Source organism: Muntiacus reevesi, chromosome 6, assembly GCF_963930625.1.
Source record: "Muntiacus reevesi chromosome 6, mMunRee1.1, whole genome shotgun sequence".
NCBI lineage: Eukaryota > Metazoa > Chordata > Mammalia > Artiodactyla > Cervidae > Muntiacus > Muntiacus reevesi.
This window is the reverse complement of record NC_089254.1, coordinates 46,542,685-46,565,833: the sequence shown is the minus strand read 5'-3', so window position 1 is coordinate 46,565,833 and position 23,149 is coordinate 46,542,685. Positions and strand designations below refer to the sequence as shown.

General features: G+C 44.4%; 1 protein-coding gene across 1 annotated transcript in view; it reads left to right on the top strand.

The window, feature by feature from the left end:
- Nucleotides 1-23,149, top strand: part of LAMB1 (laminin subunit beta 1) — a 74,426-nt gene that overhangs the window by 28,234 nt on the left and 23,043 nt on the right. The window contains exons 13-24 of the mRNA XM_065939916.1: nt 584-663; nt 10,231-10,366; nt 11,638-11,796; nt 13,098-13,225; nt 13,437-13,560; nt 13,989-14,193; nt 14,829-14,972; nt 15,185-15,416; nt 18,038-18,201; nt 19,423-19,647; nt 21,158-21,372; nt 22,030-22,126. Coding sequence (XP_065795988.1) covers nt 584-663; nt 10,231-10,366; nt 11,638-11,796; nt 13,098-13,225; nt 13,437-13,560; nt 13,989-14,193; nt 14,829-14,972; nt 15,185-15,416; nt 18,038-18,201; nt 19,423-19,647; nt 21,158-21,372; nt 22,030-22,126 — 1,909 coding nt within the window. The remainder of the gene's footprint in view (nt 1-583; nt 664-10,230; nt 10,367-11,637; nt 11,797-13,097; nt 13,226-13,436; nt 13,561-13,988; nt 14,194-14,828; nt 14,973-15,184; nt 15,417-18,037; nt 18,202-19,422; nt 19,648-21,157; nt 21,373-22,029; nt 22,127-23,149) is intronic.

The following is a 23,149-nucleotide window of genomic DNA, read 5'->3' as shown; positions in this document are numbered from 1 at the left end:
AAACAGTATGATATTTTGTTGCTGTTGAAAATGACCCTAACACAAGGGGGAAATGCTTATGCTGGTGTGAAAAAAAGCCACAGGATGTGAGTAGTATCTTGATTATGTAGGGAAAAAGTTCATCAAGAAAACAAAATCTGGAAGGAAGTAGACCAAAAGTTCACTGTGGTGATTTGGAGAATATTTATGATGGTAATTTTTAAAATTATTTTTATGTCTTTTAAAGCATTCTTGTGATTGCTTTCATAATTACTGACTTAACTGCCAGAGTAATTCTAATGAAGAAAATTGGCACATTTGCTGCCAGCTCATGTTAATTTTTGGATGAAGGTTATTTACAGGGCAAAGAAACTGCTCTGATCTGGGGTTACCATGTGGCTGCGTGCAATCTTCTCTGACCCCAGTGACCTGCAGCTTGGGGTTCTTTATTCTAGAATACTCATGCCTTGTGTAGGCTTTCTGCTTTCACGGCGCAAATGAACGTTTGGTGGAACATCCAAAACACGCCATAACTTGTCTCTTGCTGGGTCTATTGTGTAATTTCAGGAACCCTTCTTTAGATGTTTAATCTTTTGTTCTGCAGCCAGAGCACTGGGGCTTAAGCAATGACTTGGATGGATGTCGACCCTGCGACTGTGACGTTGGGGGAGCCTTAAACAATAGGTGAGTGGAGCTGCTCGGACACTCTTGCTCTCGCTCACCCCCAGGTCCTCATGACCTCTAGGACGGGTGATGCCCAGTGTTTTCCTGAGAAGCAGAGTGCATTTCATTTACCTTTGCTTTGAATGCCTGATAATCACTTTTCCCTGTGTTCTAAAGGTTTTTAAAGATTGATTATTCCAAGAGTTAACTTTGAAGCCTTCTCTAGTCTGTTTATGTTTCCTGGTTTTTAATAGTGTTACTTGTTTTGTATTTTACTTTTCTGTTTTTTTTTTTTTTTTTTTTTTCATTTTTATTTTTGGTCACACAGCTTATGGGATCTTAGTTCCCTGACCTGGGATTGAACCCAGGCCATAGCAGTGAAGGTATTGAGTCCTAACCACTGGATCGCCAGGGAACTCCTTTATTATTTTTTTAATTATAAACACAATATATGCCCATGGTTTAAGAAAATTCAGACAGCTCAAACAGGTATCCTGCCTTTTTTCTCCACTGAGTTCCATTGCCTTAAAGTGCCACTGTTAGCAGTTCCTTGTGTGTCTCTAGAAAATAAAAATGGTGCTCAAAATACCTCTTAAAACTGACAATTTCTTTTCTCTCCTTTCTTTTGAAATAACATGTTGGCTGTTATTTTTTAAATAGACAGTGCAAAGAAATAAAAATTATCCAGGATTTCCTACTTAGTTGTAAAAACTTTTTTTATAAATCAAAGTAATATATGTATGTACATTACTCTGCAGCTTGCTTTTTTAATCTAGAGATCTGTTTTTCATATCAGCATCAATTTATCTCCCTTTTTTTGTATTCTGTCATGTGATAGTGCTATGATTTATTGATTTTATTATTATTATTATTTTAAATGCTGTAGAGACTTCCCTTGTGGTTCACTCATTAAGATTCTGCGCTTTCAGGGCAGAATGTGTGGGTTTGATCTCTGGTCAAGAACTAAGATCCCACATGCCATGTGGTGCATACCAAACAGAAATGCTGCAGTTAATATCCTTATGGATAATCTTGATGAATGTTTGTAGACATGTCCGTAGATTGGATTCCCAGTGATGGAACAGCTAAGTCAAAGTACATGTGTATTTTCTGTTTTACTGAAGATGTCAGGTTATTCTCCAGACAGATGGTGCTAATCTATTTTCTTCTCAACCGGTTACAAAGTACTGTTTTCTCCCATCTCCACCAGCAGCTGGTATCATCAAATCTTTTATTTTTCACCAATCTAAAAGACAAAAAGTGGAGTCCCATTTTGATTTGTGCAAGGACTCTTTTCATTTTCTTCTTCACTATTTCATTTTTTTTACAACTTGCAAGTACATTAATGAAAATTACATACAATAATTTTAGGGACTTAAGTATGTTGGCATTCCTTGAATCTATGAGATACAATACTCTTCCCAAAATGATCGAAATACACGTTTTGGCAAGATGTTAAAACTTGTGGGAGTTGGATTTATTACCTTTGAGTCAGAGAGAATTCTGGTCTCTCTGTGTTACTGGATCAGATTCAGAACATCTGGTAAAAATGGTGTAAGTGACTGTTGGGAGGATAGACAGATGTTTCCTTGTGGCCTTGAATCTTGCCTGGGAGAATGTGCTGAGTTCATTGAGTAAGCCTCACGGATTCAAAAATTGACTCTCTAACAAGAAGTTTTCCCAACACTGTAGTAGTCTGCTTGGGAAGGAATGAGACTTTAGGCAGCAAAACATGTTCTGTTTGGCCTCTGTAGTTGATTTGTTCTCTTCCAGATCATGTAGTAAACTCGGGACAGCATGTAGCCTCCAGAACTCAGGGTGAATGTCTGTTCTTAGAAACCCTCCAGAGGGGAGGAAGCGAGGATAATTCTATAAAAGCGGAAAGAGACCAACTGCTCCCTCTGTTAATGAAATCACTTCTGACTTTCCTTGGTGACTCCCAGAACACATGCTGATATGTCATATAACCAATTCCTCAATTCAGAGCTGTCATCACTACGAAAATCCTTCTTCATTAGAGGAAAGCAGCATACTTTCTTCTCCAAATTATGTCCTAAACTCAGGAATGTCCTGTGTTCCTTTATGTCCTGTCTCTTCCACACCATGCTTCCTGCCTCTAAATCCACCCACACACAGCCCCTGGCCTACCCTTCCAGTCTCCTGCAAAACTGCATAAAAACCAGAATGCGCTAGTCAAGAGTTTGTGAAGCAACACATTCCAGGCAAGTTTTGTTTTTGTCTTTTTTGTTGGAGTATAGTTGATTCACAGTGTTGAGTTCATTTCTGCTGAACAGTAAAGTGAATCAGTTATACATATATCCTTTAGTGAAGCTTTTAAAGCGGGTCATTTGATCTTTCTAGGGTGATGGATGAGATAGCTGCCTTATCTTTTGGCATCATTGGTGGGGAGAAAAGAAACCTTAAAAAATCCTCTAGTCTTGTGATTCTTCAGTATTTTGTAGTGATCCTGTTAGTTTTTTAAGTTTATTTATTAGGCTACGCCAGGTCATAGTTGTGGCATGTAGGATCTAGTTCCCTGACCCAGGGAATGAACCCAGGCCCCCTGCATTGGGAGTGAGGCGTCTTAGCCACTGGACCACCAGGACAGTCCCTGTAGTGATCCTTTTCAAGGCTTTTTTCCCCACAAGGACTTTAAGAATCTCATAGGGGTGATAGAGGCCATGCCTTCTAAAGCACTTATTCTTCTAGAATACTCAGTGCATAGCGGATACTCAGAATTATACTTTCTGAAATTGTTTTGTTACAAGCACTCCACCTGACAGTATTACTTTGCTCTGCCTCAGACCCGTGTTGAATAAACATTGATCGAGTCAAAGAATGTGAGAAACAAAAGATTTTTACGATATAAAAATTAAACGCACTCTCCCTGGGAGAGGCAGTCTCTAAATCAATCCCAAACATTCCTTAGTTACTTTGACCAGGGCCAGAGTAAGTGTAAAGTCATGAAGTGGAAAAGACTTAAATGTTTTTGTTTAATGAGCCAAATGACTTTTGGTAGAACAATAAAAGTGTAGTAATCCATGTCTATTATGTTGACAGCTAGTCTCAACTTTTGAATATTTTAAAGTAAGATCTGATTCGTTTAAATAATGTGACTCAAGCTAGGTTAATGATGTTTTGCCAAGTAGATAACCCGCTTAATGAATAAGCAAGAGTGCATGCTAAGTAAATGCTACTTGCAAATGTTTAAAAACACTGAAAAATATAAATATCTTGGCAGCATCCTTTGTAATTATTTCATCAGTGTAGTTTAGGACTTTGGTATCTGGCTTGAAGCCCACCACTTTTTTGAAGACCTCTCCTTCCTAGGCTTAAGTCCCCCAACCTTCCTCTGATCTGAAAACACGTTACTTCTGCATCTGTATCAGCACTGATTCTGCTTTGTTATGGCTGCTTGTATTTAGAAGATCTCTTTGAGCAGGGCTTTTGTCTTACTGTTTTTGCATCTCCTTTTGTCCCCAGCATAGTGATACGTGCTCAGTAAATGAAGAACTGAAATTTATTGTACTCTGAAACCAGAGCAGAAGTCAGTAGATATTTTCATCAGTGTATGGAATGACTCTGATGTATTAATTAACCCTTTGTTAATTGCTATGGCAGCTGGGCATAGAGAGGTTATAGAACACAGCTCCTACTCTTTAAGAAAGTATTCTATTGGGGCGGGGATTGGTTGAGGGGATGGGAAAGCTACTCTGGATAAAATGTATGACACTGACTGCTCATCACTGTGGAACCAGTTATTTGTAATCCAAGTTTTGGAGGAGATTTCAGTGTTGAACAGAGGAGTGGTCCTTATGAATGATGCTTTTTGTCCTTTAATGTTTTCCTTTTGCTTAACTTCTTAGTAGTAAGGTTGAGATTGCACAGTATTTTCCATGCTCATCACTGTTTAAATGAGTTTTCCTTCTACTAGTCCTTAATTTCTACATTTATGAGAAATCTGTGTTTTTGAGAAATGATCTTTTAAAAAAATTTTATTTATTAAAGTATAGTTGGTTTACAATGTTGCATTAATTTCCACTGTACAGTAAAGTGATTCAGTTATATGTGTATGTATACACATATATATACACACTCTTTTTCATTTTCTTTTATGGGATATTATGGTGTATCCCAGGATACTGAATATAGTTCCCTGGGATACAGTACGACCTTGTTGTTTATCCATTTTATATGTAATAGTTTGCATCTGCTAATCCCAAACTCCCAAAGCATCCCTCCCCTACCACCCTCTCGCTTGGCAACAAGTCTATTCTCTATAGCTGAGAATTTGTTTCATTTGTGTCATGTTCTAGATTCCACAGGTGATATCATATGATATTTGCTTTTCTGTCTGACTTACTTCACTTAGTATGGTAATCTCTAGGTTCACCCATGTTGCTGCAAATGGGATTATTTCATTCTTTTTATGGTTGAGTAGTATTCCATTGTGTGAATATGTGTGTGTGTATATATATACACACCACATCTTTATTCATTCATCTGTCAGTAGATATTTAGGTTATTTCCATGTCTTGGCTATTATGAATAGTGCTATTCTGAACATGGAGGTGCATATATCTTTTTGAATTATAGTTTGTCCAAGTATATTCCTAGGAGTAGAATTGCTGGATCATATGGCAACTCTATTATAGAATCTCCATACCGTTGTCCATACTGGCTGCACCAATTTCCATTCCTACCAACAGTGTAGGAGGGTTCCCTTTTGAGAAATAAACTTGGCCTTTATCCTTTGAGGAAAAAATAGGGCTTTACTAGGTTTCTGTTGGTGCCATAACAAATTGCCACCACCACTTCGTGGCCTAAAGCAACATAAATTTATTATCTTACGGTCTGTGTTTCCGCCTGAAGGCTCTGGGGAGGCTCTCCTGCTCACTTGCACTGTTGGCAGAATTCAGTTCCTTTTGGTTGCAGGGTGCAGTTCCCGTTTTCCTGCTGGCTGTCAGCTGAGGGCCGTTCCCACCTTCTTGAGGCTGCCCGCATTCCGTGACTCGTGACCCATTTCTTTCACCTGCACAACCAGTGATGATGGGTCAGCTCCTCTCGTGGGACAGTTCTGACCTTCTCCTCTGCTTTTAAGGATTCATGTGACTCGCTTGGGCCCACCTGGGTAGGGTAATCTCCCATCTCAGGGTCCTTAAGCTTGGTCCCATCAGGAAAGTCTTTTGCACCACATGAGGTAGCATATCCATAGAATCCAGGGGTGAGGACATGGAGATCTTTGGGAGCCATTATTCTGCCTGCCCCAGGCCCTCGTTTATCCTGTTTTATGTCATTGTTATTATTACCTAATTATTATTATTACCTAATTATATAATAATAATAATTATTATTATGTCATTATTATTATTACCTAACTGGCCCAATGAATTGCATCTGTATCTAGTTGCAGAAAAATTGGTGAAGGGAACTTGTATAATTATCAAGTGTATATTTCTATCCGAAAGGATTTTTGCCTGAACACAGGAAAGAACAATGACACATACTAATTCTTTGTCTCCACTCTGGAGGAGGTGATATTTGGGCTTCCAGTGAAGGCACAGATGGGGTGAGTGTGACGTGGTCAAGACCTGGTCTGCCCTTGCCCGTGTCTGCTCCCGTCCTCCTGTCTTCTCTGGGCCACCCCAGTCCTGGCGTCCCCTCAGCTCCTCACTCAGATGAGCATTGTCTTTGCTCTTAGCTCTGGGTAGGCACTTCTTGCATTTTATTTTGCTATATTGGTCAATTGCTCTTTTTTGTTTATACCACCAGTTAGATTGGAAGAAGGTCAGGGACAACTTTTTCTCCCCTTTTTCTCTCTCTGTTTCATTTTGAGGGATATAATGGACTTAACAAGGAAGGAAGGATTGGTTCAGAAGAGAACTGACAGGGGCTTTCCCGGTGGTCCAGTGGGTAAAACTCCATGCTTCCATAGCAGGGGGCTCCGGTTTGACCCCTGTTCGGGGAACTAAATCCCACGTGCTGCACAGTGAGCCAAAAAGAGAGAGAGAGCTGACAATGAACTGAAAGGGGAGAGTAGCAACACCAGGCGGCACGGCTGCCAGGGCTAATATTTGCTCAGTAAATATTTATAAAAGGGTATGAGGAGTGTGACTCGGCCAAAGCCAGGGACGGGCACTGGGAAGAAAAGCAGTTGTTTTCAGAGGAGAGGCTATAGAGGCTGCTGGAAGCCAGGTAGAGACTCCATGACTTGGAAGAAGAAGCAGTGGTAGGGTTTTGTGTTGGGGGCTTTTGTGAAGTGATGAAGGTGGGGCTCTGGGAAGACTGGTTTGGCTGTGTAAAAGGATGGACTGGGCGGGGGAGAGGAAGGAGCTGGAGAGATCAACTTGGGAGGTGAATAGTGACAGGTGTGGAACATAGGGCACTAGGGTAGCCACAGCGACGAGAGGAAATGGCTGAGTCGAGAACCATCTTGAAGTAACAGGTGTCGTATTAAGGATAAAGGAAAGGGAAGATTATGTCTCACCTACATCAAAAAATTTTTTTAATTAAAATACACTTGATTTACAGTATTGTGTTAATTTGTGCTGTAGAGCAAAGTGATTGTTATACATACATGCATACATATATAGTCTTTTTCATTATGATTTATCACGGGATATTGAATCTAGTTCCCCTTTCTATACAGTAAGACTTTGCTGTTTATCCATTCATGGAACAGTTTGCATCTACTGCCTGCAAATTCCCAAGCCATCCCACCCCACCCCACCTCCCCTTGATAACCGTAAGTCTGTTCAACAACAGAGGAATTTTAAATCTGCTGATAGAAATAGCAGAGCTGAAGGTAGATCAGTGCGTGAGGTGACAAATAGTTTGGGACAACATGAATTAGAGGTGACAACTGGACAGATGATGGAAATGCCCCATGCGTGACTGAGGGTGTACAACCAGAGCCACGTTCTGAGGAGGTGCGGGGGCACGGTACCGGCCCGGGGCAGGTAAAGCCTGTGGTGAATGGGTTCAGCAAGCAGGAAGCGTCGCGTGGGAGCCACACCTGCTGCTGACAAGAGGTCAAGGGTGTAGACACGGGTGTGTGGCTGCGGGGCTGACACGAGGGGGATTCCCTTCACAAGGTCAGGTCCTCATGAGTTGTTTCTTCTTTAGAATTGTGTGCCCACCTCTCTATCCTTACCTTCAACTGCTTGTTCTCTGGTGACATTGAAAGGGTCTGTGTGTTTTCTTCTTGGGTGGTTCATGTTTGAGACATTTGTTCCCTCAGTAAACATCTGCTGGGAGGAAGGGATTTTGTTTTGTCCATGTGATGTCATGTCTGACGCCTGAATTTTGGAAAATGCGTGTTGTTGGTTGGATTATGTTGAAAGAGGGTTAGATCCTAATTGGAGCAAGCTTTCTTCCTCTCTGGGAATAGATTTAAAGTAACAATTCCAAATTACCTCTTGATTTTAATGAAATAAAGATGGATCCATGTAATTCAGGGTTGTTTTTTTTCTTTTGTTTTTTTATTGAAGTATATTTGAGTTACAATGTTTTAGTGTACTGCAAAATGATTCACATATATATATATATATGTATGTATATATATATACACACACACATACATACATATATTCTGTTTCAGATTCTTTTCCATTATAGGTTATTACAAGATGGTGAATATAGTTCCCTGTGCTATAGGTTCTTGTGGTTTACCTATTTTATATATAGTAGTGTGTATCTGTTGATCCCAGACCCCTAATGTATCCCTTCCCCTCCTTTTTCCCCTTTGGTGACCATAAGTTTGCTTTCTGTGTAATTCAGTTTTATCTTGTACACAAAATCCTGTTACCAGGGAAAAGACAGACAAAGATAGGCTGAGGACAAAATGAGTATGTTACAATTGAGGCCTTTATTACCTGAATAATGACCAAAAACACAAAAGCACTGTTTCCATTAAATAGTATTTTTCTTTTTTAAATTCAGATCACCTGTCTTTCATGCATTTATTTATTGAACCAATGTTTGAGTGTGTCTGTGTGCTGAGCACTGGGCCCGCTGGGGGGTCGGGCAGGGTAACTGAGGTGAGTCAGGCACAGTCCAGGCCTTCAAGGAGTTTCCTGTCAACTCAGGGGTTAGGTAGGTCTATCAATAATTGTACAACAAGAGAGAAAGTAATAAATGTCTTAGTACAGAGCACAAACAGTTGAGGCCTCAGAAAGCACCATTTGAGAACAGTAGAGGGAGGGAACCAAACAAGCCTTCATGAAATGATGATGGTTGAAAAATTAGGAGAATTTGAAGACACAGTGCCTCAAATGCAATGAACCCTACTTCATGACCAGCTTAGTTGTTGAAGTGGTGAATATATGGTTTCTCCTGCAAGGAGGTGATGGCATGAAGGAGAAGGTGGTTCCTTCTATGGGATGGGGAGTGATTCAGGAAACATGATGCGTGAGCTGAATCTTGAGAGAAGAGTGGCTGGATCTTTGCTGGGTAAATGAGGGAGCAGGAGATGCCAGGCTGCAGGAACAGCAGAAACAGTGGGGAGGGTCATGCGTCCCAGGGCCCTGGGGAAGCTCAGTCACTCAGTGTGGGGGGAGAGGTGAGGAGAAGCCAGAGAAGGGCCAGACTGGGGGCAGGGTCAGCGGGGCCTGGTGCACTGCCCCAAGGCCATGGTGCCTGGAAGCGTTACGGTCAGTGCATCTCAGAAAGGTCATTTGGGCAGCTCTGGGGAAGGTGGAAGTTCTGGTTGAAAGTTGGAAGACTGGCAATAAGGCTACCAGTTAGAAGACTTTCACTGCTTTTACCATGAATGAGAGAGGGAAGAAAGGCATGACCTAGTCAGTGGGAGGTGGGGAGAGACACCCAAGATGCTAGGAGGGGCTATCACAGAATTTGGCCCTTGATTGGCCTCAAAGAGGGAATCTAGAGAATACCTTCTGGTTTCTGACATGGCTGCCGCAGTGGGGGGTGGTGTCTTCTCCCAAGGCAGGTGGGGTGCTGCCCTCCTGGATCCGTGATTAGCCTCTGGGACCACTAAGTTGGAGCTATCCTTCTGAGAGTTGGATATTTAGATGTCAGACCCAGGAAGAGGGGTTGTATTTGCCAAAGACAGAAGACACCAATGCAAGAACATATGTGTCAGCTACAGAGACACCGCCATGGCGCATATGGAGCAGGGTAGAGAACAGGGGAGATAAAACCGAAAGGCCGGGTTACTGAGACTTTTCATCCTCAGGTGCTGTGCTTGGTCGCTCAGTCGTGTCCGACTCTTTGTGACCCCATGGACTGTAGCCCGCCAGGCTCCTCTGTCCATGGGGATTCTCCAGGCAAGAATACTGGAGTGGGTTGCTGTGCCTTCCTCCAGGGGATCTTCCTAACCCAGGGATCAGACCCAGGTCTCCCGCGTTGCAGGCAGATTCTTTATCACCTGAGCCACCAGGGAAGCTCAGCAGTTTGGGATTAATTTGTAGGCAATGTTTTTTCCATGTACTTACTTTCAGAATGGGGTAAGAATACCCTCCTGAGTATTTCACCCCATTTACCGTTTAGTGGCAAACATGGATCTGCTTCCATGGGCTCACTGATGGATGTGGTGAGCACTGCTGACCCCCTCTGCTTCCTTGCCAGTTGCTCTGCGGAGTCGGGCCAGTGCCTGTGCCGACCCCACATGATCGGGCGTCAGTGCAGCGAAGTGGAATCTGGCTACTACTTCACCACCTTGGATCACTACATCTACGAAGCAGAAGAAGCCAACTTTGGGCCTGTAAGTAGGGCTGTGCTTGCCAGGTGGGTAAAGTGGTGGTGGCGGGGGGTGGTCAGTAATGTGATATACACGTTTTGTAAAGCGACTAGGTAAGGAGCATCTTATCAGTGAGCATGATGCAAAGATCAGGACCAGGGCTTCTTGAGAACAGTCCTATTTAAAACCAGGTAATTCCATCACTCAGAAAGACTTCAAAACATTCAGTAATAAGGCTATTGGTGTTTTTAAGGGAGTTGGTTTTTTGTTTTTTCTATTCTCTACTGACACTCCAAAGTTATTGAGCTGGTATAGTTAGCATTCAGAGTATATTGTTTCCGTTTTCTGTTGCTGTATAACTGCTATCCCAAAAGTTAGTGGCTTAAAATACATGTCTGGCACATCAGCTGGGGCGGCAGAAACAGCTGAAGGTTGGCTAAGCACCGTTCTCCAAACAGCTGTCTTGAGCTTCTTCACAGCATGAAGAGTAGTGAGACTTCTTCCATGGCATCTGGCTTCCAAGAAGGAGGAAACAGAAGCTGCCAAGTCTCTTAAGGTCTGGGCTAAGAAGACCCAGAAAGTCATTTTTTTTTTTCACATTTTGCTGGTCACAAGTCACAAGGCCAGACCAGATTCGACAGCAGGAGAACATAGTTCCTCTAGATGGTGAAGCCACACACACGTTCATTGTAGGTGATGACACACTTCATCTTTGGAGGTGACTGTGACTAATCGCAGGTATTACATGTAATCCTGTGCACATACTCAAAGGCACCCTTGAGTTAAGCAACTCACATTGATCCAGTCTCAATCTCAGTGACCATCAGAATTCCCTCATCAGTAGTGAACATTCATGACTGTATCAAATTTCCTCATTTATACCTGGAGCTTGAAAGAAATGCCAATGAGGATGACAGAAATACACCCATAGATATTGGGCTAGTCTTGTAGAAATGCAGGACACACCTGGTCACTCCTAGGCTTGCTCATAACAGCATTTGGGATGTTCTCCTTCCTTCCTTCATGCTCATTCCCCTGGTTGTGTCATAGACGGTATATCCTAAGCCTTAATCCTGTCTCCATTTCTCAAGAGTACCTCAACCTAAAAACTAAAAAGAAACCAATTACTTGTTTATATTCCAAAAAATTATAGAATCTACTGGGAAAATGTGGCTGCAAAAAAAAATAGGTTTCATATCTACAGTTTTGGACCTTTGGGTGCCTTCAGATTTCTTTGACTATTAACATCAAATTCTATTTCAAGTAAAGCATCACTCCTGTCCCCTTGTCCTTAGGGGGTCAGCATAGTAGAACGGCAGTATATCCAGGACCGGATTCCTTCCTGGACTGGAGCGGGCTTTGTCCGAGTGCCTGAAGGGGCTTACTTGGAGTTCTTCATCGACAACATACCATATTCTATGGAGTATGACATCCTAATTCGCTATGAACCACAGGTAACCCCTCAGTGGACTAATGGGGTTGGGGGGTATTGGTAAACGTTTTTCTTCTAATGGACACTGTGTTTTTGTGAGATGTGCAGGCTGCCTTGGAATAGAGGAACCTCTCTGACTTTCTATCTTCCTCAAAAGTAAAAATGTACGTTTTTCTTGAATTCAGTTTCACAAACATTTAGTGATCTCTTTGTTAAGCACGTAGTCTCGCTGAGAACTGAGGTGGTGACGAGAGCGTGCCGGGTCCTCCTCTTGCCCTCGTGGCCTGCCCTGCCCGGGGGCGGACACGTGTCCCTAACTGGCATCAAAGGTGGAAAGTGTAAGAGCTGAGATACAAGCAGGGCTGCAAGAGGAGAGGTTCATACCAGCCAGACTGCCCAGGGGCTGCCAAGATGTTTCCTAAAGGGTCAGTTGCAGGTCTTAAGATGGAGACAGAATTTTGGCACAAGCAGAAGTGAGGAATAGCAGGAGCAGCAGACGGGGTGGTTGGAGTGTCCTTCGCATAGTCGGGTAAGGGTGGTTGGAGATGTTGTTAGGAGAAATGCTGGGATCAATAAATGAACTTGGAGTCTATGTTAACAGGAAGCTTTTGAAGGGTTTTGGGCAGGGGGTTGTCTTTATCTAAGCTGTGGGTTTGGGTTTTTTGTTTTTTTTAATCTTATTTTTTGCTTTTAAGTCAGAGAAAGATAATTATATGATACCATTTATATGTGGAATCTAAAATATGGCACAAATGAACTTATTTACACAACAGAAATAGACTCACAGACAGAGAAAACAAATTTATGATTACCAAAGGGGAAAGGGAGGAGGGATAAATTAGGAGTTTTGGATTAACAGAGGCACACTGCTATATATGGAACACTGAAACAATTAGGACCTACCATATAGCACAGGGAACTATATTCAATATCTTGTAATAATCTGTAACAGAAAGGAATCTGGAAAAATAGATATGTGTGTATGTATAACTGAATCTCTTTGTCGTATCCCTGAAACTAACACAGCATCATAAATCAACTATACTTTAACAAAAGATAATAATAATAAGGTGTGTTTTAAGGTGGATGGAAAGGGATATTGGGAGAGGTAAGGAGAGCTGTGGGAGGCTGTTTCAGTGTCCAGGTGAGAAGAGATTTGGGCTAGAACTGGGGTAACAGCCAAGAGAATGGTAAGAGGAAAGGGAAATGCACGCGAGTGTTTCCCATTTAAACTTGGCAAAAGATAGGTGGATGGAGACTTCCAAACAAACAGGCCGAAGCCGGCCAGCTCGGATCGTCCTTCTGATCTGCTTCTTGCTCTAGCTCCCCGACCACTGGGAGAAGGCTGTCATCACGGTGCAGCGGCCCGGCAAGATTCCAAGCAGCAGCCGTTGTGGAAACACTGTTCCCGATGACGACAACCAGGTGGTGTCCCTGTCACCTGGCTCCAGGTCAGTGTGGCCGCGGTTTGCAGCTCAGCAGACCCAACACGCAAATTACTTATTCTGCTGGTGTCTCAGCTTGTGAGTTGTACAGTAACCATTTCAGAGCCAAAACCAGACACAGACTGTTCCTTCCTTTGGGATCTACGGGGAGCTTTGATAGATTGGATGCTTAGAGGTTGACCTTTGGCTGTTATCTTTCTTCTCTGTTTCGGGGCAGGTACGTGGTCCTCCCCCGTCCCGTGTGCTTCGAGAAGGGTGTGAACTACACGGTGCGGTTAGAACTGCCCCAGTACACCTCCTCGGACAGCGGTGTGGACAGCCCTTACACCCTGATTGATTCCGTAAGTGGAGGTCGTTTCCGATGCGAGTAGGGAGGACTGAGCAGACAACATGCGTCTGCTTCCCTAAAGGGCTTTGTGGAGGATAATGCTGAGAGGTGAGGCAGTCTTTCCTGCCTTCAAGGTTACTTTGCTTGTTTACTTTAATAAAACTCCACCCTCTGGAAGAATCTACTCAAGCTGATCCTTCCTGAAAATAGGAAGTGTCTGAACCGTGACATTTCAAAACCCATCAAACTATCTATACTTTTTCTGGCAAGAATGTTTTAAGAATGAGAAGATTTCCACTTGACACCATGAGTCTGGGTTTTTTATTTCTTTTTCTTTTCAAGAGTCAAAGAAGCACTTGGGGTTTTTATGTGTTGATTTGTGTTAATTGGTGACCCCAGGCAGCCACCTAAGAACAGTGTGTTCTTCTGGTTTCTTCCTAGCTTGTTCTCATGCCGTTCTGTAAGTCACTGGACATCTTCACCGTGGGAGGCTCAGGAGACGGGGTGGTCACCAACAGCGCCTGGGAAACCTTTCAGAGATACCGATGTCTGGAGAACAGCAGGAGCGTTGTGAAGACGCCAATGACTGATGTTTGCAGAAACATCATCTTTAGCATTTCTGCCCTGTTGCACCAGACAGGCCTGGGTAGGTATCACTGCTGCTGCTTCTGCCCCTTCTTTCTCAGAAGCTCCGAGGACACTTGGCATCATGAGATACATTGGCAGGCATGTCCAATGGTTCTGTTAGGCATACAGCACAAAGGAAAGAGTCTCAACTGCAGTTTATGTTTGTTTTTTTAAGAGTGTGTTAGTGATAAAGCACCTCTGACAGTGGACTCATACACTGAAATACACAAAGAAGAGGGGACAAGGGAAAGGTCCCTGAGACTTGCCATATGCGGGGCAGGAAGTTGGAATGAAATCAGAGGAGCATCCCATAACTGAAATTGATGTTTTGCTCTTTGAAAAGTCACTGGCCTTTTGTTGAAGGTCGTATGATATTTGAGCTTTGAAGGCAAAGAGAGAAAACATTAGTGACCTTCTTCCTAGAAAAACTGCTTTTACCTGTCAACTTGCTCCTGCTGCTTCCCTCACACCCATCTGAGGGAAGATAAATGCTTTAAATGGGAATTCTGAATGAGCCGAGGTACCCATGAGGGGTCAGGGAAGAACCTGAGCAGAAGGACAGGCCAGTGCAGAACTGGGTGGGATGTGCTGGGCTTATCGCCGTGGCAGGCGTGGCTGCCCTGGGTCATGGGCTCTTGCCTGTCTTCCCTGCAGCTTGTGAGTGCGACCCTCAGGGCTCCTTAAGTTCCGTCTGCGACCCCAATGGAGGCCAGTGTCAGTGCCGGCCGAACGTGGTGGGAAGAAGGTGTGACAGATGTGCTCCTGGCACCTTTGGCTTTGGGCCCAGCGGATGCAAACGTAAGTTGATCAGAAGAACTGTAACGTATTCATTCACATCGTAAGTCATGCAGTGTGTGTTCCATAGCTTCAGAAGGCGTGCTGCACTACGGAAATTGATCACAGAGGCCCATGAGCGTTCTACACTGAAAGGAGGGGGCCAGCCTGAATAAGAGATGTATTTGCATCTAACAAGTTTCTCAATGTGGTCCCTTGGTTGCCTGTTTCTTCAGCTTGTGAGTGCCATCTGCAAGGATCTGTCAATGCTTTCTGCGACCCCATCACTGGCCAGTGCCACTGCTTCCAGGGGGTGTACACAAGGCAGTGTGACCGCTGCTTACCCGGGTTCTGGGGCTTTCCAAGCTGCCAGCCCTGCCACTGCAATGGCCACGCCGATGACTGCGACTCAGTGACGGGGGAGTGCTTGAGCTGCCAGGACTTCACCACAGGGCATAGCTGTGAGAGGTATGTGCCGCCGCTTGAAAGAGAGCAAGGTTGTTTTTGAGTGAGCAAGCAGAATCTCAGACAAACCACAGAATGAGTCTCTGCCAGGCTCCAGGTTGCTCATTCATTTCTAATCACCTTGATTTTCTAGGAACTCATTCATTTATCCAGTACAGATTTAGTTTACACCTTCTGTGTGCCAGGCATTGTTTGAGGGCAGGGGGAGATACAGCAGAGAACAAAACTGGCAGGAATCTGCCCTCTTGAAGAGTCCTTCTAGGCTGTACAGAAATCATCTCTCTGGCTCGGCCGATTCTGGCCTAGGGTGAGAGTTGTGAAATGTTAATTCCTAATTTGGGTCAAAGTAGAAACCAAATCCAAACGGGGATTAGCCACTTTAATGACTTTGTTGATTGCAACGTTTTATGCAGCTAGCGTTTCCAGGAGCCCATGTAAAATGTGCACAAGCAGATCTGTTCTCCAGTTAGCAGATGTTAATTGAACAATTATTATGGATGTAGTGCAGTGCACCAGCGATAGGAAGAACGGGACATAGAATGTGCCTCTAATCACATTACAGCCCAGCTCAGTAGGTAAGAAACAGTCTGTATGAAAAAATTACATCCTGACTTACATCATTCATTGCTAATTTAAAAAGGCAGACATGCTCTTAGAATCTGCTGTTTTGGGAATACTAGTCTCCACCTTTCAAGTCAATCAACCTCTCCTGATATCCACACTCTGTGGGACTTTTGTTTTTAAAAGAATATTCAGCAAATGCTTCAGTCAGTGCAAAAGTTGCCCATCAGATGAAAGAAGTTTTTAGTGAAAATTGAATATGTGATTACAGCATGAGGATGTGCAAGGCAGCAAATCCGTGGCTCTTGGTTGTATGCTGGATGGTATTCAAGAATTTGGAGAGTTCAGTGACTGCTCCTTAGAGTAAAAATCAAGTGTTTCCAATTACAAGATTGTGCTGTAGAAAGATAGGAGGCAGTTATACAAGATTGAAAGGAAGAAATTAATGTATTGGTGTCATTTTTTGTTTTCTGCATTTGATTTTTCATTACCATTGTTTCAGTGGACATGGAGAATAAATTCAAGACAGAGAGATGAGAAAAACAGATGAAAGGGTGAAGAAAGTAGGGAACACCGGTCAGCAGAGGTGGTTGTCCACAAGGCCGATGTGAAATCATATTTCTAAAGCATTCTGATTGCTTGCAGGAGAACTCAGGATGTAGGAGGAGGAAGGGTTTTCAGCCCTAGTTTGGATGACAGAATTTCCCTGAAGTATTTCAGATGCTGCTATTTAGTTTGAGCTGGTTTCCCATTCTCTTCCTCTTCTTGAGATGATCAACTCCAGTCCTGTGACTTTAAGAAACTCTAGACTCAAATTACTGCCAAGGGGTTAGAGAAGGAGGAGGCAGGAAGTGAACACTCAGTTTCTATCATGATGTGTTTGGACGTATTGCACCTAGAAAAGCCTCATAGGAAATTTTTTCAAACTGTTGCACAGAATTGCTTCATTCCTGTTGATTTTCCAGCATGTAATTGAGACATATGTTCTTGTATTGTGTCTGTGTCTAATTAAATAGAAGGTTAATGCCCTCTGAACAACTTTCCCCTTCTATTTCTTCATCCTTCCCCACTCCCCATTTAAAATAATCCTCTGCCTCAAAAAGAGAAAAAAGAAAAAGTGAATTAGAAGTTCCAGGCCCAGTTCTGCTCCTGACCTGCTCTATCTTGGGTGATTTAGCTCACCTCTCTGAGTATCCAGCTTTATGATAGTAGGATAACTAAGTTGGATTAGATGATATCCAAACTTCCTTCAAGCTCTTATGCTATAGGAATTTTAAAAAGTAACCTAATTACCAGTCATGTTGAAAAGCACCTTGGCATACTGAAAGAATTCCTTGCTGAAAGTTGGGAGGCTGAATCCAAATCGTGGCTTATTACTAACTATTCGTTTGAGCTTTGCAAATCATTTCAGCTCCATGGCTGCCTTATCTGTAAGGCAGGGAGGTGGGACCTGTTGAGTCTGGGAACTGATACATGCCACCTCTCATTCCCGAGAGCCAGACACGAGGGGCATGCACCTGGAGAGCATCTTTATCTACTTTTCACTGGTAAAGGCTTGATTGTCGAACAAGCCACCATGGGCTTACTGACGCATCGCCCCTCCCAGGCATGGACAGAGACCAACAACCACAAGCTCTCTTTCCCCCAAACTCTTTAATGCACAGAAGTTGCTGACCAGAATGCCCGGGACAGGCAGCTGTTAGGACGATAGCATGCACTTGGGGAGAGGTACCTCTTTAGGGAGGAGTGAATGAGTGTTCAGGTGAGGCCAGGGGTGTAACTCTAATGCAGTGGTCCTGCTGTGGGATCCCCAGACTAGTGGCAGCAGCGTCACCTCCTAAATCAGGAGAGGGAACCCAGCAATCTGTGTTTAAAAGCCCTCCAGGGAATTCTGATTGAAAGTAGTGTTTAAGCCACTGCTCTACTGGAAAGTCCTTCATGTGGAAACATGAGGAATCAGGAATGATGTTCCTAAACAGAGAACATGGTTTCTTAGACTTTCTCTTGCAACATATTTCTTATCACTGTGGTTCATGACCTTCTCTCTCCTGCAACTGATACAGGTGCTTGGCTGGTTACTATGGAGACCCCATCATCGGGTCAGGAGACCACTGCCGCCCTTGTCCTTGCCCAGATGGTCCCGAGAGCGGACGCCAGTTTGCCAGTAGCTGCTATCAAGACCCTGTTACTTTACAGCTTGCCTGTGTCTGTAATCCTGGATACATTGGTAAGTGATGTGCAAACTCTCAGAGGAAAAGATGTGTCTTCATGAGGTTAGTGGTTAAGAAAGAAGAAAAGCTGAAGAGTGAGCCGATTTAGTTGCTTTTTTTAAAAAAATCTTTATTTAAAAGTGAAGGGAATCTGAAATATAGATGTTCTTTTCCTGATTGGTATGTGAGACAGTCTCTATTCTCATGTCTCTGATAAAAATGTTATAATACAGAGCACAATAACAAGTTCATTTAAAGTCTCTGTGAAGCCTAATGTTCTTAACCAGTTCTGTGCCTAACCAGTCCAAAGATTAATTTATATTTCACTTCTTCCTTCCCTTATCCAACGCCTCGTAGGAGAGTCTCAAAAAGTAAAGTAGCCAAATAGTGGGCAGAATGAAGAAAAGAATACCATCTACGAGCCCCAGACAACAGAATCGATCAAAGCTAGAAGTATTCTTCATTATTTGCTGTACTCACATTATCTGCCAGCATTCATGGAGTGTAGCAAGTTGTACATCATACAGACTCCCTTTATTTCATCCTTGATACCACTGTTTCAGATACTCCTTATGCTTATACATAGCTCAGCCAATTTGCACTTTTTAGGATTTTTTTTTTTTAGTTTATTGACTTATAGTTGATCTACAATGTTGTTTATTTCCACTGTGCAACAAAGTGACTCAGTTGTACATATATTTATCCATTTTCCTATTATTTTCCATGTGGTTTATCCCAGGGTATTGAATATAGTTCCCTGTGCTATTCAGTAGGAACTTGTTTACTCTTCGAAATCTCTTAAGAAGGGAAAGTGGTCATCACAAAGGGCCCCATTTTTCAGGTTGCTCAGTGAGGAGCCTGTGTTTTTCAATGAATGTAATCCCTGGGTTAAGATTTAACATCAAGTAAACTTTTTGCTGTGAAACCATTATTTCACTCCTGATGTGTCCATCCCTATGGAATGAGGAGCTGAGTCCATGGGTTGAAGCTCTCCTAACTGCCCCTCCCCAACCATGACCGCAGAGAGCCAAGGCTGAAGCGCCATCGCTGCAGAGAGGCTGCTGCCTTTCATGACTGCCAGCCCGTTCCCTGAAATCGTGGCCAGCCTTGGCCCAGTAACTAGTGCCCTGGGGATCGAGGCACCGCCTGGGTGGGCTCTCTGGTTGGCAGGAATGTCGGGGGACCAGATCTTGCAGACAGCAAGCCAAAGGCCCCACGCTGGTTTTATTGGACAACAGGCTCCAGATGCGACGAGTGTGCCTCAGGCTTCTTTGGCAATCCCTCAGATGTGGGGGGGACATGTCAGCCTTGCCATTGTCACCACAACATCGACACAGCGGACCCAGAAGCCTGCGACAAGGAGACCGGGAGGTGCCTCAAGTGCTTATACCACACGGAGGGGGAGCAGTGCCAGCTCTGCCGCTTCGGATACTATGGCGACGCGCTCCGCCAGGACTGTCGCAGTAAGATGCACGCGCCCTCTGCCCCATCCTTAGAGTGACTCCCACTCTCCTGCTCCTCCTCCCCTGCCTCCTCCTTGGGAGATTTTATTCTTAGGGAATTTATCTCATCTGTGTTAGTCGTTCAGTTCCTATCTGACTCTTTGTGACCCCTTGGAATGTAGCCCAGCAGGCTCCTCTGTCCATGGAATTCTCCAGGCAAGAGTACTGGAGTGGGTTTGCCATGCCCTTCTCCAGGGGATCTTCCCGACCCAGGGATCAAACCCAGGTCTCCTGCACTGCAGGAAGATTCTTTACTGACAGAGCTACCAGGGAAGCCCATTATCTCATCAGGTAAAACACTTCTTCAGAAAGAGAAAATTTCACTACGCACAAGAGAAAGATAAGGATGATTTTTTTTTAAAATAGCCTCATTCCTGGCCCTGTTGAGCTGTGGCTCAGCACCGGAGAAGGAACCAAAAGCTGTGCCACTGTCCCCATGATAAACGCCATAGATAGAGTGGGTTGACTTTTTTTTTAATTGAAAACAGTTTTACTAAAATAAGCACAGTGCATTCTTGCATAAACATCTGACATTCGCAGGTCGATTTTCTTAAACTAAGCAGTTCAGCTGTCTGAGGCTGGGTATGCCTTTGTGCTCACCAGCAACCGGCACCCACATGCCTCAGACCAGGGTGGCCGGGCAGCCTCTGGGCTGGCTCCACAGCAGGCGCAGCGCTCCTCACTGCCCCAGACCTGCACTGCCCTCCACACCAGGCCCTAGGGAGGAAGCAGCAGAGACACTGTCTCCAGAAGTCTAGAGTGAATTGATTTTATGTTCTGCTCATGGACTTGTTGATGGGCTGAGACTTCTGCATCCTAAATACACACTTTGGTCTACCCTTTTGTCAGTGATGGATAGAGGTTTCCAGCTTAGGAAAAAGAAAGAAGTAACATCTCTGAAGTATCTCTTTCAGAACTCATTATTTCTCTCTTATCACGAGATCAGCCAGCATTTCCTGCTGCGGCTGCATGGCCCCCAGGCCCCTGTCTTTGTTGATACAAACACGGAATGTTGAGGACTAGCAGGACTGGATTCCTTCGAGCCTTCCTAGTTTAAAGGGCTCTACCTGCCATGGCTCATACAGCCATGACTGCTGTTTCCTGCCAAGAGTTTGAAATCATTAGGTATCTCTGCTCCCACAGCCTGGCTTTTATTTCCAGTTAAATCCTCAATCTTACAGTGATTCACCAGCCGCTTATTAAATCAAGTATTTTTGAAAATACTTGCCAGCCATTTTGCATGTCTGCCTGGGAAATGTCAGAGCTGTGTGGAACATCATAAGATGAAGAACCACAGGTTTAGAATTTTTTTTTTTAATCTCCTCCATTCCTTCCTCTTCTTGTTTGCACTTCCAGGTTGAAATCTAGAGAGAGAAAGTGGTCGCCGTTTGATGTAGCTGCCTTTCGCACTGTCTGAGTATTTTCTGAGCGGGCCTCTGTGGGTACACCTGACGAGGCTGTTCTTTTTCAGAGTGTGTCTGCAATTACCTGGGCACGGTGCAGGAACATTGTGACGGCTCTGACTGCCGGTGCGACACAACCACGGGGCAGTGCCTCTGCCTCCCTAACGTGATCGGCCAGAACTGTGACCGCTGTGCGCCCAACACCTGGCAACTGGCCAGTGGGACAGGCTGCGAGCCCTGCAACTGCGATGCCGCCCATTCCTTCGGGCCGTCCTGTAATGAGGTGAGGCGCTGTCGCCCAGGGCAGCCATCGTAGCGTAGGCAAAGAGGACGTTGGGTCCACATGACAGCTCTTGGGTGGCTGGGCCCCAGTTAGAGAAAGGCCCCCCTGCTTGTGGTTGCCGCCTTGCACCAGGACACACAGCACAGACTGGATGTCCGCCCTCACGTGCCCCCGTGGGCTGGGACAGTGTAATGTGCACAGGGTCCCCACTGGATCCCTCCGGGGCACAGCATCTTAGGGCCCCAGCAGCAGCGGGGGCAGCTCACTTTCTAATGGACCAGGGGGCCCGTTTTTTTCCAATACCTGGCTGCTGAATCAGACTTCTTTTTCTTAGCCACACAGCCTGAAGTGGACCACATAACAATAGCCAGCATTGTAGAAAGTTCTCCTGTTCTCTGACACACACAGAACTGTGTCACACACAGTCACAGGGGGTCCAGGCTTGTGCATGATGTATGAGGATACGAGTGAGGAAACAGGTCAACAAAAGGGAACATGCTCTGGGCCTTCCCAGCCCCACTTGCAGAGGAGCGGTTAGGAGATGCCAGCCTGGGGCCCTTAGCACCCACAATCGGGGTGAGGTTCCCTGTTCTCGGGCAGGCCGTTAGGTCTCCCGGCCTTGCAGCTGAGCTGACCCGGGTCTGTCCTTGCTCTCAGTTCACAGGGCAGTGCCACTGCATGCCTGGCTTCGGAGGCCGCACTTGCAGCGAGTGCCAGGAGCTCTTCTGGGGGGACCCCAGCGTGGAGTGCCGAGGTGAGCGTGGGCACGGGACTCGCGAGTGGGTGGGCCGGGTGTCTGTGGGAGCTTTCTGTCCGGTATAGCACAGATGGACTTGTCTGTAAGAACTAGGCTGAATTACAAAAGAAATGCATGCTCATTGTTTAACAACCACAAAAACTGGAACCGATCTAGCCCTGGAGACATGTAGGTGGTAAAAGTGGACCTGCTGACTGCTGGCTTCGCTCCCCAGGGCTGAGGTTTGTCTGCCTCAGCACAGACAGGCTTACATACACGCCCCGCATCACACAGAATGGCTTTAGTTTTGACTGTTTTTTAAACTGAAGCATAGTTGATCTCCTTGGTGACTCAGGCAGTAAACAGTCTGCCTGCAATGCCGGAGACCCGGGTTTAATCCCTGGGTCGGGAAGATCCCCTGGAGCAGGGCATGGCAACCTACTCCAGTACGCTTGCCTAGAGAATCCCTTGGACAAAGGAGCCTGGTAGTTGTCTGATGTAGCTGACTTTCGCAACCATAGGGTTGCAAAGAGTCGGACACAGAACAACATACACGTAGTTGATTTACATTATTTCAGATGTACATCATAGTGATTCAGTTATATGTATATTTTTCAGATTCTTTTCCCTTGTATGTTATTACAAGATACTGAATATAGTCCTGCACTGTACATAGGTCTTTGTTGTTTTTTTCTGTTTTACATATAGCAGTGTGTATGTGTTCATCCCAACCTCATCGTTTATCCTTTCCGCACCACCGTCCCCTTTCATAACCACAAGTTTATTTTCTGTGTCTGTAGGTCTTTTTCTGTTCAGTAAATAAGTTCATTTGTACTGTGTTTTTAGATTCCACATGTAAGTGATTCTTACAGTCTTTTTCTTTCTCTGACTCACTTAGTATGATCATCTCTAGGTCTGTCCATGTTGCTGCAAATGGCATTATTTCATTCTATTTTATGGCTGAGTAATCAGAATGGCTTTTTAAAATGCTTTTAAGCAAAGTGAGCTGATATTCAGCATCAAGTTCTGCACATTGATAAC